The sequence below is a fragment of the Saccoglossus kowalevskii genome, chromosome 9, assembly GCF_978046115.1.
Source record: "Saccoglossus kowalevskii chromosome 9, keSacKowa6.1, whole genome shotgun sequence".
NCBI classification, from domain to species: domain Eukaryota; kingdom Metazoa; phylum Hemichordata; class Enteropneusta; family Harrimaniidae; genus Saccoglossus; species Saccoglossus kowalevskii.
Genome location: NC_140649.1, coordinates 39,761,183 through 39,779,405, shown reverse-complemented (window position 1 = coordinate 39,779,405; position 18,223 = coordinate 39,761,183). Strand labels below are relative to the sequence as shown.

At 45.2% G+C, this 18,223-nt stretch overlaps 1 protein-coding gene across 5 annotated transcripts in view; it reads right to left on the bottom strand.

The window, feature by feature from the left end:
• The window catches only part of LOC102806946 (ferric reductase 1-like), a 188,111-nt gene that overhangs the window by 93,651 nt on the left and 76,237 nt on the right, over nucleotides 1-18,223 (bottom strand). For all 5 annotated transcript variants that reach the window (XM_085503521.1, XM_085503522.1, XM_085503523.1 and 2 more), the window contains exon 5: nucleotides 5,233-5,338. In XM_085503521.1, coding sequence (XP_085359647.1) covers nucleotides 5,233-5,338 — 106 coding nt within the window. The remainder of the gene's footprint in view (nucleotides 1-5,232; nucleotides 5,339-18,223) is intronic.

Here is an 18,223-nt window from a genome sequence, read left to right as displayed (position 1 = left end):
CACAGTCCTCTATCACTGCCCTCACATCACAGTCCTCTATCACTGCCCTCACGTCACAGTCCTCTATCACTGTCCTCACGTCACAGTCCTCTATCACTGCCCTCACATCACAGTCCTCTATCACTGCCCTCACGTCACGTCACAGTCCTCTATCACTGGCCTCACGTCACAGTCCTCTATCACTGCCCTCACATCAGTCCTCTATCACTGCTCTCACGTCACAGTCCTCTATCACTGCTCTCAAGTCACAGCCCTTCTATCACTGCCCTCACGTCACAGTCCTCTATCACTGCCCTCACGTCACAGTCCTCTATCACTGCCCTCACGTCACAGTCCTCAATCACTGCCCTCACGTCACAGTCCTCTATCACTGCCCTCACGTCACAGTCCTCTATCACTGCCCTCACGTCACAGTCCTCTATCACTGCCCTCACGTCACAGTCCTCTATCACTGCCCTCACATCACAGTCCTCTATCACTGCCCTCACGTCACAGTCCTCTATCACTGCCCTCACGTCACAGTCCTCTATCACTGCTCTCACGTCACAGTCCCTCTATCACTGCCCTCACGTCAGTCCATATATCACTGCCCTCACGTCACAGTCCTCTATCACTGCCCTCACATCACAGTCCTCTATCACTGCCCTCACGTCACAGTCCTCTATCACTGCCCTCACGTCACAGTCCTCTATCACTGCCCTCACATCACAGTCCTCTATCACTGCCCTCACGTCACAGTCCTCTATCACTGCCCTCACGTCACAGTCCTCTATCACTGCCCTCACGTCACAGTCCTCTATCACTGCCCTCACATCACAGTCCTCTATCACTGCCCTCACGTCACAGTCCTCTATCACTGCCCTCACGTCACAGTCCTCTATCACTGCCCTCACATCACAGTCCTCTATCACTGCCCTCACGTCACAGTCCTCTATCACTGCCCTCACGTCACAGTATCTCTATCATTGCTCTCACGTCACAGTCCCTCTATCACTGCCCTCACGTCACAGTCCTCTATCACTGCTCTCACGTCACAGTCCTCTATCACTGCTCTCACGTCACAGTCCTCTATCACTGCTCTCACGTCACAGTCCTCTATCACTGCCCTCACATCACAGTCCCTCTATCACTGCCCTCACGTCACAGTATCTCTATCATTGCTCTCACGTCACAGTCCTCTATCACTGCTCTCACATCACAGTCCCTCTATCACTGCCCTCAGTCACAGTCGTCTATCACTGCCCTCACGTCACAGTATCTCTATCATTGCTCTCACGTCACAGTTCCTCTATCACTGCCCTTAGGTCACAGACCTCTATCACTGCTCTTATGTCACAGTCCTTTATCACTGCCCTCACGTCACAGTCCTCTATCACTGCCCTCACGTCACAGTATTTCTATCATTACTCTCACGTCACAGTCCATCTATCGCCGCCCTCACGTCACAGTCCTCTATCATTGCCCTCACGTCACAGTCCACTATCACTGCCCTCACGTCACAGTCCTCTATCACTGCTCTCATTTCACAGTTCCTCCATCACTGCCCTCAGGTCACAGTCCTCTATCACTGCCCTCACGTCACAGTCCTCTATCACTGCCCTCACATCACAGTCCTCTATCACTGCCCTCACGTCACAGTCCTCTATCACTGCCCTCACGTCACAGTCCTCTATCACTGCCCTCACATCACAGTCCTCTATCACTGCCCTCACGTCACAGTCCTCTATCACTGCCCTCACGTCACAGTCCCTCTATCACTGCCCTCACATCAGTCCTCTATCACTGCTCTCACGTCACAGTCCTCTATCACTGCTCTCAAGTCACAGTCCTTCTATCACTGCCCTCACGTCAGTCCTCTATCACTGCCCTCACGTCACAGTCCTCTATCACTGCCCTCACGTCACAGTCCTCAATCACTGCCCTCACATCACAGTCCTCTATCACTGCCCTCACGTCACAGTCCCCAATCACTACCCTCACGTCACAGTCCTCTATCACTGCCCTCACGTCACAGTCCTTCTATCACTGCCCTCACGTAACAGTCCATATATCACTGCCCTCACGTCACAGTCCTTCTATCACTGCCCTCACGTAACAGTCCATATATCACTGCCCTCACGTCACAGTCCCCAATCACTACCCTCACGTCACAGTCCTCTATCACTGCCCTCACGTCACAGTCCATATATCACTGCCCTCACGTAACAGTCCTTCTATCACTGCCCTCACGTCACAGTCCTCTATCACTGCCCTCACGTCACAGTCCATATATCACTGCCCTCACGTAACAGTCCATATATCACTGCCCTCACGTCACAGTCCCCAATCACTACCCTCACATCACAGTCCTCTATCACTGCCCTCACGTCACAGTCCATATATCACTGCCCTCACGTAACAGTCCTTCTATCACTGCCCTCACGTCACAGTCCTCTATCACTGCCCTCACGTCACAGTCCTCTATCACTGCCCTCACGTCACAGTCCATATATCACTGCCCTCACGTCACAGTCCTCTATCACTGCCCTCACGTCACAGTCCTTCTATCACTGCCCTCACGTAACAGTCCCTCTATCACTGCCCTCACGTAACAGTCCCTCTATCACTACCCTCACGTCACAGTCCTCTATCACTGCCCTCACGTCACAGTCCTCAATCACTGCTCTCACGTCACAGTCCTCTATCACTGCCCTCAGGTCACAGTCCTCTATCACTGCCCTCACGTCACAGTCCTCTAACACTGCCCTCACGTCACAGTCCTCTATCACTGCTCTCACGTCACAGTTCCTCTATCACTGGCCTCAGGTCACAGTCCTCTATCACTGCTCTTACGTCACAGTCCTCTATCACTGCCCTCACGTCACAGTCCTCTATCACTACCCTCACGTCACAGTCCTCTATCACTGCCCTCACGTCACAGTCCCTATATCAACGCCCTCAGTCACAGTCCATATATCACTGCCCTCACATCACAGTCCTCTATCACTGCCCTCACGTCACAGTCCTCTATCACTACCCTCACGTCACAGTCCTCTATCATTGCCCTCACGTCACAGTCCTCTATCACTGCCCTCACGTCACAGTCCTTCTATCACTGCCCTCACGTCACAGTCCCTCTATCACTACCCTCACGTCACAGTCCTCAATCACTGCCCTCACGTCACAGTCCTCTATCAGTGCCCTCACGTCACAGTCCTCTATCACTGCTCTCACGTCACAGTACTCTATCACTGCCCTCACGTCAGTCCCTCTATCACTGCCCTCACGTCACAGTCCTCAATCACTGCCCTCACGTCACAGTCCTCTATCACTGCCCTCACGTCACAGTCCCTCTATCATTGCCCTCACATCACAGTCCATATATCACTGCCCTAACATCACAGTCCTCTATCACTGCCCTCACGTCACAGTCCTCTATCACTACCCTCACGTCACAGTCCTCTATCATTGCCCTCACGTCACAGTCCTCTATCACTGCCCTCACGTCACAGTCCTTCTATCACTGCCCTCACGTCACAGTCCCTCTATCACTACCCTCACGTCACAGTCCTCAATCACTGCCCTCACGTCACAGTCCTCTATCACTGCCCTCACGTCACAGTCCCTCTATCACTACCCTCACGTCACAGTCCTCAATCACTGCCCTCACGTCACAGTCCTCTATCACTGCCCTCACGTCACAGTCCCTCTATCATTGCCCTCACATCACAGTCCTCTATCACTGCTCTCACATCACAGTCCCTCTATCACTGCTCTCACGTCACAGTTCCTCTATCACTGCCCTCAGGTCACAGTCCTCTATCACTGCTCTTACGTCACAGTCCTCTATCACTGCCCTTACGTCACAGTCCTCTATCACTGCCCTCACGCCACATCCCCTCTATCACCACCCTCATGTCACAGTCCATATATCACTGCCCTCACATCACAGTCCTCTATCACTGCCCTCACATCACAGTCCTCTATCACTGCCCTCACGTCACAGTCCTCTATCACTGCCCTCACGTCAGTCCTCTATCACTGCCCTCACATCAGTCCTTTATCACTGCCCTCACGTCACAGTCCTCTATCACTGCCCTCACGTCACAGTCCTCTATCACTGCCCTCACGTCAGTCCTCTATCACTGCCCTCACACCACATCCCCTCTATCACTGCCCTCACGTCACAGTCCTCTATCACTGCCCTCACGTCACAGTCCTCTATCACTGCTCTCACGTCACAGTCCTCTATCACTGCCCTCATGTCAGTCCCTCTATCACTGCCCTCACGTCACAGTCCTCTATCACTGCCCTCACGTCAGTCCTCTATCACTGCCCTCACATCACAGTCCTCTATCACTGCCCTCACGTCACAGTCCTCTATCACTGCCCTCACATCAGTCCTCTATCACTGCCCTCACGTCACAGTCCTCTATCACTGCCCTCACATCACAGTCCTCTATCACTGCCCTCACGTCACAGTCCTCTATCACTGCCCTCACATCAGTCCTCTATCACTGCCCTCACGTCACAGTTCTCTATCACTGCCCTCACGTCACAGTCCTCAATCACTGCTCTCACGTCAGTCCTCTATCACTGCCCTCACGTCAGTCCTCTATCACTGCCCTCACATCACAGTCCTCTATCACTGCCCTCACATCACAGTCCTCTATCACTGCCCTCACATCAGTCCTCTATCACTGCCCTCATGTTACAGTCCTCTATCACTGCCCTCACATCACAGTCCTCTATCACTGCCCTCACGTCACAGTCCCCAATCACTACCCTCACGTCACAGTCCTCTATCACTGCCCTCACGTCACAGTCCTTCTATCACTGCCCTCACGTAACAGTCCATATATCACTGCCCTCACGTCACAGTCCCCAATCACTACCCTCACGTCACAGTCCTCTATCACTGCCCTCACGTCACAGTCCATATATCACTGCCCTCACGTAACAGTCCTTCTATCCCTGCCCTCACGTCACAGTCCCCAATCACTACCCTCACGTCACAGTCCTCTATCACTTCCCTCACGTCACAGTCCTCTATTGCCACCCTCTAGAGTAGACACAAAATTTGAATTCATCTCAAACTCTCTGAGTAGATGCAAAATTTGAATTTATCTCAAACTCTCTGAGTAGATGCAAAATTTGAATTTATCTCAAACTCTGTGAAACAATGCAAAACTTAAATACAAATAACATGAACCCATTTTAACAAAATATGTAATATATCTAATATATGCTTACAGGTACTGGTGTGGCAGTTGATCCTATAGTTGGTGGTGGTGGACCAGAAATTGTTTCAGATTTCAATTCACTCCAATAAACTATTTTAGCTTGTACCACTGTTAACCTAGAACATAGTTGAACTCTGGTGACCTTGCCCTTTGTTATATAATATAATTCCCTTTATCATAGTTTGTTTCAATATAAATATGCATTGTCATAATTAAATTTGAATACAAACAAGTTTTGGGGTTGAACCAACAGTGGGGAATCAGTCTACCGAATGTCCTTAAAAGATGTAAATATCTTACAAAACATTGGTGCCTTATTTGTTTAATTATTTTAAGGAACATAATTTCCAGCTTTATTGAAAGTAATTGAGATATTTAGAATAAAAACAAATGTCTCATTGCAAAAAAAAAGTGCTGCATTTAGATGTGAATAGATTCATAAAACATGCAAGATAACAGACAAATTCAGCTGGCTTTAGTTCAAGTATTTTGTACAGGTGTCTGTCAAAAATGAATGATTCACTGAGACAAATATGAACTGCCTCATTGTGTGACTACTGCATTATATGAAAAGTAAAAAAAACATCCTTTATGAATAGCTATCATGTTGCAAGCTCTGCTTTGTATGCAAATCAACTTAAATAGTTGGTGTCCAGTGGAGGGAGAAGTCAACAGTACTGTTGCCTCCTGAGAAACTACATCTTCAAACACTGCAATCTCTGAAGTGCGTTTTTAAACTAGTATTATAAAAACTCTATCATTCTGTTCTAATAGCTGAAACATATTCCTGTGAGTTTTCATTTGTCGAATGAACTGTTTGTCAAATACAGAATACATATATTTTAGAATAATTTTCTTTTTAAAATGTGGATGAAATGTTTTGCTTTTAATGTATTTTTTATGTATTGTTTTTGATTTGATAACTTTTGACTAAACAGATTTTCTATTAGCTTCAGATCTTGATCAAAGTTTGGCACCCAGTTCATAGCAGTGCTTATATTGATTTTCTGACATCTTGTTTTCTGTAAAGATTTTATTGGTAGGTTTGCAAATGTGTATCAGACTGTGCAATCTCTCTATGAGTTGGTTTTGAAACCCAGTATGGGATTCTGAGATACATTACCAAGGATATTATTACAAGATAAATCATTTGCTTCATTGAACACATATAACAATGCATATTTCCACTGAGATCAGTGACCTTTGATGTGTATCACCAGTGATCAGTCAAGTAGAAACAGTCAAAATATTTTATCAGATTTTCTCAATTTTTGCATGATATTTTCATACAGGACATCTGTTGTTCAAACTCAGGGAAGACTTTATACTGATGAATAAGGTGACCAAGTTTGATAAAGTTTGGAATAGAATTAGTAAAGTTATTATGCACACAATAACAATTATTAACGACGACGACGACACCGGACAAAATTTTTCCCTTAATATACCTTTCCCTTCCATCTTTGATGGTACGGGCAAGGTTAAAAGCCAACAAATAACTTTTGAAATACGAATGAAGACTTTTGAGTTAATAATGAAACATTAAGATATTTATACTTTCACTGGTAGATTTGTTCACAACGATAGACAGTGCATGCTGATCAAAGTTGGTTGTTATTGGCTTAGAAGTGCCACAAATGAACAATGAAATGCTCGTCTGAGTGGGTTGTTCATGGTTTAGAATAGTCACGAGTAGACAGTGGACACAGTCAGTTTCTTTTGGGTTAGGAACAACTAATGAGGCTAACCAGTCGAAACAGAGCACTGAGAGTAAAATGGTGCTGGATGTTTTCAGGAGGCACATACTGATTTAGCCAGCTACCTGTAGTCTTTGGAACCACAAACACTTGCAAGTAGAAGCCTGAACTTATCGCCAGGTCCTCTATGCTGTGTCTAGCGCCCTTTGTAAGCAAACTGTCTACCTCCTGTCGAATTGCTTCCGCTTTGCGGAGATCCCCTGGCAGTGCCCTGGGGGGCTAACAGGGGAGGTGGAGGTCGCAGCGGGATCTTGTAACCATGTATCACCATCTGGAGAGTCTAGGGGTTGGTTACGTAGTACCTCCAAGTAGAAATACACCGGCGCAATCTTTGAGCTACAGAGATATGTGGGTTCGGTGATTCTACATCAGGGGTGATCTCTCCTCCGTCAAGGTGAGACCCCGTGAGGCCTGCTAGAAGTCGATAGGTTCAGACTCTCGCTGAACATATGCCAATCCCTCTCACCACAGGCGGAACTTGCTCCCCTGCAAGCTGAGTGGCCAACCACCCAAGGAAAAGTTGGGACCACCACCACCCTTCTTTCGCGGGTACTCTTCCTTCCCCCAGAAGGGCCGGGCCACTTGCCTCCTGACGACTTCAGGTCAGTACATTTTCTCAGCTTGGGGTCCTTTTTGCTTGCCCTTGGCGGCAGCCAAACTGGCTCGTGGGTTTCACCTGTACCAACTGGTCAATGGGATCGTGAAGCACCAAGACTGCTCCTTCCATCCTCAAATGAAAGAGGGTAGAAGAGGTCCAGTATGCATAACTGAGGCAGTGATGCACCCCGTGACTCAGTATCCAGCTGCACAAAGGCATCCCCAGCCACAAGAGCCAGATGACAGTGTGAGATATTCCACGTTGGTTGCTTTTGGATTATGGGTGCCACAAACGAACAGTGCATGTTGGTCTGAGTTTGTCGTTTTTGGATTATGTGCGCCACAAATGGACAGTGCATGTTGGTCTGAGTTGGTTTCTTTTGGATTATGGGTGCCACAAATGGACAGTGCATGTTGGTCTGAGTTGATTTCTTTTGGATTATGGGTACCACAAATGGACAGTACATGTTGGTCTGAGTTGGTTGCTTTGTGATTATGGGTACCACAAATGGACAGTACATGTTGGTTTGAGTTGGTTTCTTTTGGATTATGGGTGCCACAAATGGGCAGTACATGTTGGTCTGAGTTGGTTGCTTTTGGATTATGGGTGCCCCAAATGGACAGTGCATGTTGGTCTGAGTTGGTTGCTTTTGGATTATGGGTACCACAAATGGACAGTACATGTTGGTCTGAGTTGGTTGCTTTTTGATTATGGGTACCACAAATGGACAGTACATGTTGGTTTGAGTTGGTTTCTTTTGGATTATGGGTGCCACAAATGGACAGTACATGTTGGTCTGAGTTGGTTTCTTTTGGATTATGGGTACCACAAATGGACAGTGCAAGTTGGTCTGAGTTGGTTGCTTTTTGATTATGGGTACCACAAATGGACAGTACATGTTGGTCTGAGTTGGTTGCTTTTTGATTATGGGTACCACAAATGGACAGTACATGTTGGTTTGAGTTGGTTTCTTTTGGATTATGGGTGCCCCAAATGGACAGTGCAAGTTGGTCTGAGTTGGTTGCTTTTTGATTATGGGTACCACAAATGGACAGTACATGTTGGTCTGAGTTGGTTGCTTTTTGATTATGGGTACCACAAATGGACAGTACATGTTGGTTTGAGTTGGGTACTTTTGGATTATGGGTGCCACAAATGGACAGTACATGTTGGTCTGAGTTGGGTACTTTTGGATTATGGGTACCACAAACGGACAGTGCATGTTGGTTTGAGTTGGTTTCTTTTGGATTATGGGTGCCCCAAATGGACAGTGCATGTTGGTCTGAGTTGGTTGCTTTTGGATTATGGGTACCACAAATGGACAGTACATGTTGGTCTGAGTTGGTTGCTTTTTGATTATGGGTACCCCAAATGGACAGTACATGTTGGTTTGAGTTGGTTTCTTTTGGATTATGGGTGCCACAAATGGACAGTACATGTTGGTCTGAGTTGGTTTCTTTTGGATTATGGGTACTACAAATGGACAGTGCAAGTTGGTCTGAGTTGGTTGCTTTTTGATTATGGGTACCACAAATGGACAGTGCAAGTTGGTCTGAGTTGGTTGCTTTTTGATTATGGGTACCACAAATGGACAGTACATGTTGGTTTGAGTTGGTTGCTTTTTGATTATGGGTACCACAAATGGACAGTACATGTTGGTTTGAGTTGGTTTCTTTTGGATTATGGGTGCCCCAAATGGACAGTGCAAGTTGGTCTGAGTTGGTTGCTTTTTGATTATGGGTACCACAAATGGACAGTACATGTTGGTCTGAGTTGGTTGCTTTTTGATTATGGGTACCACAAATGGACAGTACATGTTGGTTTGAGTTGGTTTCTTTTGGATTATGGGTGCCACAAATGGACAGTACATGTTGGTCTGAGTTGGTTGCTTTTTGATTATGGGTACCACAAATGGACAGTACATGTTGGTCTGAGTTGGTTGCTTTTTGATTATGGGTACCACAAATGGACAGTACATGTTGGTTTGAGTTGGTTTCTTTTTGATTATGGGTGCCACAAATGGACAATGCATGTTGGTCTGAGTTGGTTGCTATTGGATTATGGGTACCACAAATGGACAGTACATGTTGGTCTGAGTTGGGTACTTTTGGATTATGGGTGACACAAACAGACAGTACATGTTGGTCTGAGTTGGTTGCTTTTGGATTATGGGTACCACAAATGGACAGTACATGTTGGTGTGAGTTGGTTGCTATTGGATTATGGGTACCACAAATGGACAGTACATGTTGGTCTGAGTTGGTTGCTTTTGGATTATGGGTGCCACAAATGGACAGTACATGTTAGTCTGAGTTGGTTGCTTTTGGATTATGGGTACCACAAATGGACAGTGCATGTTGGTCTGAGTTGGTTGCTTTTGGATTATGGGTGCCACAAATGGACAGTACATGTTGGTCTGAGTTGGTTGCTTTTGGATTATGGGTGCCACAAATGGACAGTACATGTTAGTCTGAGTTGGTTGCTTTTGGATTATGGGTACCACAAATGGACAGTACATGTTGGTCTGAGTTGGTTGCTTTTGGATTATGGGTGCCACAAATGGACAGTACATGTTAGTCTGAGTTGGTTGCTTTTGGATTATGGGTACCACAAATGGACAGTACATGTTGGTCTGAGTTGGTTGCTTTTGGATTATGGGTGCCACAAATGGACAGTACATGTTAGTCTGAGTTGGTTGCTTTTGGATTATGGGTACCACAAATGGACAGTACATGTTGGTCTGAGTTGGTTGCTTTTGGATTATGGGTGCCACAAATGGACAGTGCATGTTGGTCTGAGTTGGTTGCTTTTGGATTATGGGTGCCACAAATGGACAGTACATGTTGGTCTGAGTTGGTTGCTTTTGGATTATGGGTGCCACAAATGGACAGTACATGTTAGTCTGAGTTGGTTGCTTTTGGATTATGGGTGCCACAAATGGACAGTGCATGTTGGTTTGAGTTGGTTGCTTTTGGATTATGGGTACCACAAATGGACAGTACATGTTGGTCTGAGTTGGTTACTTTTGGATTATGGGTGCCACAAATGGACAGTACATGTTGGTTTGAGTTGGTTGCTTTTGGATTATGGGTGCCACAAATGGACAGTACATGTTGGTCTGAGTTGGTTGCTTTTTGATTATGGGTGCCCCAAATGGACAGTACATGTTGGTTTGAGTTGGTTGCTTTTGGATTATGGGTGCCACAAATGGACAATGCATGTTGGTCTGAGTTGGTTTCTTTTGGATTATGGGTGCCACAAATGGACAGTACATGTTGGTTTGAGTTGGGTACTTTTGGATTATGGGTACCACAAATGGACAGTGCATGTTGGTTTGAGTTGGGTACTTTTGGATTATGGGTACCACAAATGGACAGTGCATGTTGGTTTGAGTTGGTTGCTTTTGGATTATGGGTACCACAAATGGACAGTGCATGTTGGTTTGAGTTGGTTGCTTTTGGATTATGGGTGCCACAAATGGACAGTACATGTTGGTCTGAGTTGGTTTCTTTTGGATTATGGGTACCACAAATGGACAATGCATGTTGGTCTGAGTTGGTTTCTTTTGGATTATGGGTGCCACAAATGGACAGTGCTTGTTGGTTTGAGTTGGTTGCTTTTGGATTATGGGTGCCACAAATGGACAGTACATGTTGGTTTGAGTTGGGTACTTTTGGATTATGGGTACCACAAATGGACAGTGCATGTTGGTTTGAGTTGGTTGCTTTTGGATTATGGGTGCCACAAATGGACAGTACATGTTGGTCTGAGTTGGTTTCTTTTGGATTATGGGTACCACAAATGGACAGTACATGTTGGTCTGAGTTGGTTTCTTTTGGATTATGGGTACCACAAATGGACAGTACATGTTGGTCTGAGTTGGTTTCTTTTGGATTATGGGTACCACAAATGGACAGTGCATGTTGGTCTGAGTTGGTTTCTTTTGGATTATGGGTGCCACAAATGGACAGTGCTTGTTGGTTTGAGTTGGTTGCTTTTTGATTATGGGTGTCACAAATGGACAGTACATGTTGGTTTGAGTTGGTTTCTTTTGGATTATGGGTACCACAAATGGACAATGCATGTTGGTCTGAGTTGGTTGCTTTTTGATAATGGGTGCCACAAATGGACAGTACATGTTGGTCTGAGTTGGTTGCTTTTTGATTATGGGTACCACAAATGGACAATGCATGTTGGTCTGAGTTGGGTACTTTTGGATTTTGGGTGCCACAAATGGACAGTGCTTGTTGGTTTGAGTTGGTTGCTTTTGGATTATGGGTGCCACAAATGGACAGTGCTTGTTGGTCTGAGTTGGGTACTTTTGGATTATGGGTGCCACAAATGGACAGTACATGTTGGTCTGAGTTGGTTGCTTTTTGATTATGGGTGCCACAAATGAACAGTGCATGTTGGTCTGAGTTGGTTGCTTTTGGATTATGGGTACCACAAATGTACAGTACAAGTTGGTCTGAGTTGGTTGCTTTTGGATTATGGGTGCCACAAATGGACAGTACATGTTGGTCTGAGTTGGTTGCTTTTTGATTATGGGTACCACAAATGGACAATGCATGTTGGTCTGAGTTGGGTACTTTTGGATTATGGGTGCCCCAAATGGACAGTACATGTTAGTCTGAGTTGGTTTCTTTTGGATTATGGGTGCCACAAATGGACAATGCATGTTGGTCTGAGTTGGGTACTTTTGGATTATGGGTGCCCCAAATGGACAATGCATGTTGGTCTGAGTTGGTTTCTTTTGGATTATGGGTGCCACAAACAGACAGTGCATGTTGGTCTGAGTTGGTTTCTTTTGGATTATGGGTGCCACAAACGGACAGTGCATGTTGGTCTGAGTTGGTTTCTTTTGGATTATGGGTACCACAAACAGACAGTGCATGTTGGTCTGAGTTGGTTTCTTTTGGATTATGGGTGCCACAAACGGACAGAGCATGTTGGTCTGAGTTGGTTTCTTTTGGATTATGGGTACCACAAATGGACAATGCATGTTAGTCTGAGTTGGGTACTTTTGGATTATGGGTGCCCCAAATGGACAATGCATGTTGGTCTGAGTTGGTTTCTTTTGGATTATGGGTGCCACAGACGGACAGTGCATGTTGGTCTGAGTTGGTTTCTTTTGGATTATGGGTGCCACAAACGGACAGTGCATGTTGGTCTGAGTTGGTTTCTTTTGGATTATGGGTACCACAAACGGACAGTGCATGTAGGTCTGAGTTGGTTTCTTTTGGATTATGGGTGCCACAAACGGACAGTGCATGTTGGTCTGAGTTGGTTTCTTTTGGATTATGGGTACCACAAACGGACAGTGCATGTTGGTCTGAGTTGGTTTCTTTTGGATTATGGGTGCCACAAATGAACAGTGCATGTTGGTCTGAGTTGGTTGCTATTGGATTATGGGTGCCACAAATGGACAGTACATGTTGGTCTGAGTTGGTTGCTTTTTGATTATGGGTGCCACAAATGGACAGTGCATGTTGGTCTGAGTTGGTTGCTATTGGATTATGGGTACCACAAATGAACAGTGCATGTTGGTCTGAGTTGGTTGCTATTGGATTATGGGTGCCACAAATGGACAGTGCATGTTGGTCTGAGTTGGTTGCTATTGGATTATGGGTACCACAAATGGACAGTACATGTTGGTCTGAGTTGGTTGCTTTTTGATTATGGGTGCCACAAATGGACAGTGCATGTTGGTCTGAGTTGGTTGCTATTGGATTGTGGGTACCACAAATGAACAGTGCATGTTGGTCTGAGTTGGTTGCTATTGGATTATGGGTGCCACAAATGGACAATGCATGTTGGTCTGAGTTGGTTGCTTTTGGATTATGGGTGCCACAAATGGACAGTACATGTTGGTTTGAGTTGGTTGCTTTTGGATTATAGGTACCACAAATGGACAGTACATGTTGGTCTGAGTTGGTTACTTTTGGATTATGGGTGCCACAAATGGACAGTACATGTTGGTCTGAGTTGGTTGCTTTTTGATTATGGGTGCCCCAAATGGACAGTACATGTTGGTTTGAGTTGGTTGCTTTTGGATTATGGGTGCCACAAATGGACAATGCATGTTGGTCTGAGTTGGTTTCTTTTGGATTATGGGTGCCACAAATGGACAGTACATGTTGGTTTGAGTTGGGTACTTTTGGATTATGGGTACCACAAATGGACAGTGCATGTTGGTTTGAGTTGGGTACTTTTGGATTATGGGTACCACAAATGGACAGTGCATGTTGGTTTGAGTTGGTTGCTTTTGGATTGTGGGTACCACAAATGGACAGTGCATGTTGGTTTGAGTTGGTTGCTTTTGGATTATGGGTGCCACAAATGGACAGTACATGTTGGTCTGAGTTGGTTTCTTTTGGATTATGGGTACCACAAATGGACAATGCATGTTGGTCTGAGTTGGTTTCTTTTGGATTATGGGTGCCACAAATGGACAGTGCTTGTTGGTTTGAGTTGGTTGCTTTTGGATTATGGGTGCCACAAATGGACAGTACATGTTGGTTTGAGTTGGGTACTTTTGGATTATGGGTACCACAAATGGACAGTGCATGTTGGTTTGAGTTGGTTGCTTTTGGATTATGGGTGCCACAAATGGACAGTACATGTTGGTCTGAGTTGGTTTCTTTTGGATTATGGGTACCACAAATGGACAGTACATGTTGGTCTGAGTTGGTTTCTTTTGGATTATGGGTACCACAAATGGACAGTGCATGTTGGTCTGAGTTGGTTTCTTTTGGATTATGGGTGCCACAAATGGACAGTGCTTGTTGGTTTGAGTTGGTTGCTTTTTGATTATGGGTGTCACAAATGGACAGTACATGTTGGTTTGAGTTGGTTTCTTTTGGATTATGGGTACCACAAATGGACAATGCATGTTGGTCTGAGTTGGTTGCTTTTTGATTATGGGTGCCACAAATGGACAGTACATGTTGATCTGAGTTGGTTGCTTTTTGATTATGGGTACCACAAATGGACAATGCATGTTGGTCTCAGTTGGGTACTTTTGGATTATGGGTGCCACAAATGGACAGTGCTTGTTGGTTTGAGTTGGTTGCTTTTGGATTATGGGTGCCACAAATGGACAGTGCTTGTTGGTCTGAGTTGGTTGCTTTTTGATTATGGGTGTCACAAATGGACAGTACATGTTGGTTTGAGTTGGTTTCTTTTGGATTATGGGTACCACAAATGGACAATGCATGTTGGTCTGAGTTGGTTGCTTTTTGATAATGGGTGCCACAAATGGACAGTACATGTTGGTCTGAGTTGGTTGCTTTTTGATTATGGGTACCACAAATGGACAATGCATGTTGGTCTGAGTTGGGTACTTTTGGATTTTGGGTGCCACAAATGGACAGTGCTTGTTGGTTTGAGTTGGTTGCTTTTGGATTATGGGTGCCACAAATGGACAGTGCTTGTTGGTCTGAGTTGGGTACTTTTGGATTATGGGTGCCACAAATGGACAGTACATGTTGGTCTGAGTTGGTTGCTTTTTGATTATGGGTGCCACAAATGAACAGTGCATGTTGGTCTGAGTTGGTTGCTTTTGGATTATGGGTACCACAAATGGACAGTACAAGTTGGTCTGAGTTGGTTGCTTTTGGATTATGGGTGCCACAAATGGACAGTACATGTTGGTCTGAGTTGGTTGCTTTTTGATTATGGGTACCACAAATGGACAATGCATGTTGGTCTGAGTTGGGTACTTTTGGATTATGGGTGCCCCAAATGGACAGTACATGTTAGTCTGAGTTGGTTTCTTTTGGATTATGGGTGCCACAAATGGACAATGCATGTTGGTCTGAGTTGGGTACTTTTGGATTATGGGTGCCCCAAATGGACAATGCATGTTGGTCTGAGTTGGTTTCTTTTGGATTATGGGTGCCACAAACGGACAGTGCATGTTGGTCTGAGTTGGTTTCTTTTGGATTATGGGTGCCACAAACGGACAGTGCATGTTGGTCTGAGTTGGTTTCTTTTGGATTATGGGTACCACAAACGGACAGTGCATGTTGGTCTGAGTTGGTTTCTTTTGGATTATGGGTGCCACAAATGGACAGAGCATGTTGGTCTGAGTTGGTTTCTTTTGGATTATGGGTACCACAAATGGACAATGCATGTTAGTCTGAGTTGGGTACTTTTGGATTATGGGTGCCCCAAATGGACAATGCATGTTGGTCTGAGTTGGTTTCTTTTGGATTATGGGTGCCACAAACGGACAGTGCATGTTGGTCTGAGTTGGTTTCTTTTGGATTATGGGTGCCACAAACGGACAGTGCATGTTGGTCTGAGTTGGTTTCTTTTGGATTATGGGTACCACAAACGGACAGTGCATGTAGGTCTGAGTTGGTTTCTTTTGGATTATGGGTGCCACAAACGGACAGTGCATGTTGGTCTGAGTTGGTTTCTTTTGGATTATGGGTACCACAAACGGACAGTGCATGTTGGTCTGAGTTGGTTTCTTTTGGATTATGGGTGCCACAAATGGACAGTACATGTTGGTCTGAGTTGGGTACTTTTGGATTATGGGTGCCACAAATGGACAGTGCATGTTGGTCTGAGTTGGTTGCTATTGGATTATGGGTACCACAAATGGACAGTACATGTTGGTCTGAGTTGGTTGCTTTTTGATTATGGGTGCCACAAATGGACAGTGCATGTTGGTCTGAGTTGGTTGCTATTGGATTATGGGTACCACAAATGAACAGTGCATGTTGGTCTGAGTTGGTTGCTATTGGATTATGGGTGCCACAAATGGACAATGCATGTTGGTCTGAGTTGGGTACTTTTGGATTATGGGTGCCACAAATGGACAGTACATGTTGGTCTGAGTTGGTTGCTATTGGATTATGGGTGCCACAAATGGACAGTACATGTTGGTCTGAGTTGGGTACTTTTGGATTATGGGTGCCACAAATGGACAGTACATGTTGGTCTGAGTTGGTTGCTTTTTGATTATGGGTACCACAAATGGACAATGCATGTTGGTCTGAGTTGGTTTCTTTTGGATTATGAGTGCCCCAAATGGACAGTACATGTTGGTCTGAGTTGGTTGCTTTTTGATTATGGGTACCACAAATGGACAATGCATGTTGGTCTGAGTTGGGTACTTTTGGATTATGGGTGCCACAAATGGACAATGCATGTTGGTCTGAGTTGGGTACTTTTGGATTATGGGTGCCACAAACAGACAGTGCATGTTGGTCTGAGTTGGTTTCTTTTGGATTATGGGTACCACAAATGGACAATGCATGTTGGTCTGAGTTGGGTACTTTTGGATTATGGGTGCCACAAACAGACAGTGCATGTTGGTCTGAGTTGGTTTCTTTTGGATTATGGGTACCACAAATGGACAATGCATGTTGGTCTGAGTTGGGTACTTTTGGATTATGGGTGCCACAAACGAACAGTGCATGTTGGTCTGAGTTGGGTACTTTTGGATTATGGGTGCCACAAATGGACAGTGCATGTTGGTGTGAGTTGGTTGCTATTGGATTATGGGTACCACAAATGGACAGTGCATGTTGGTGTGAGTCAGTTGCTATTGGATTATGGGTACCACAAATGGACAGTACATGTTGGTCTGAGTTGGTTTCTTTTGGATTATGGGTGCCACAAATGGACAGTGCATGTTGGTCTGAGTTGGTTTCTTTTGGATTATGGGTGCCACAAATGGACAGTACATGTTGGTCTGAGTTGGTTGCTTTTGGATTATGGGTGCCACAAACAGACAGTGCATGTTGGTCTGAGTTGGGTACTTTTGGATTATGGGTGCCACAAATGGACAGTGCATGTTGGTGTGAGTTGGTTGCTATTGGATTATGGGTGCCACAAATGGACAATGCATGTTGGTCTGAGTTGGTTTCTTTTGGATTATGGGTGCCACAAATGGACAGTACATGTTGGTCTGAGTTGGTTGCTTTTTGATTATGGGTACCACAAATGGACAGTACATGTTGGGCTGAGTTGGTTGCTTTTTGATTATGGGTACCACAAATGGACAGTGCATGTTGGTCTGAGTTGGTTGTTTTTGGATGATGGGTGCCCCAAATGGACAGTGCATGTTAGTCTGAGTTGGTTTCTTTTGGATTATGGGTACCACAAATGCACAGTGCATGTTGGTCTGAGTTGGTTGTTTTTGGATTATGGGTGCCCCAAATGGACAGTGCATGTTAGTCTGAGTTGGTTTCTTTTGGATTATGGGTGCCACAAATGGACAGTACATGTTGGTCTGAGTTGGTTGCTTTTTGATTATGGGTACCACAAATGGACAGTACATGTTGGTCTGAGTTGGTTGCTTTTTGATTATGGGTACCACAAATGGACAGTACATGTTGGTCTGAGTTGGTTGCTTTTTGATTATGGGTACCACAAATGGACAGTGCATGTTGGTCTGAGTTGGTTGTTTTTGGATGATGGGTGCCCCAAATGGACAGTGCATGTTAGTCTGAGTTGGTTTCTTTTGGATTATGGGTACCACAAATGCACAGTGCATGTTGGTCTGAGTTGGTTGTTTTTGGATTATGGGTGCCCCAAATGGACAGTGCATGTTAGTCTGAGTTGGTTTCTTTTGGATTATGGGTGCCCCAAATGGACAGTGCATGTTGGTATTAGTTGGTTGCTTTTGGATT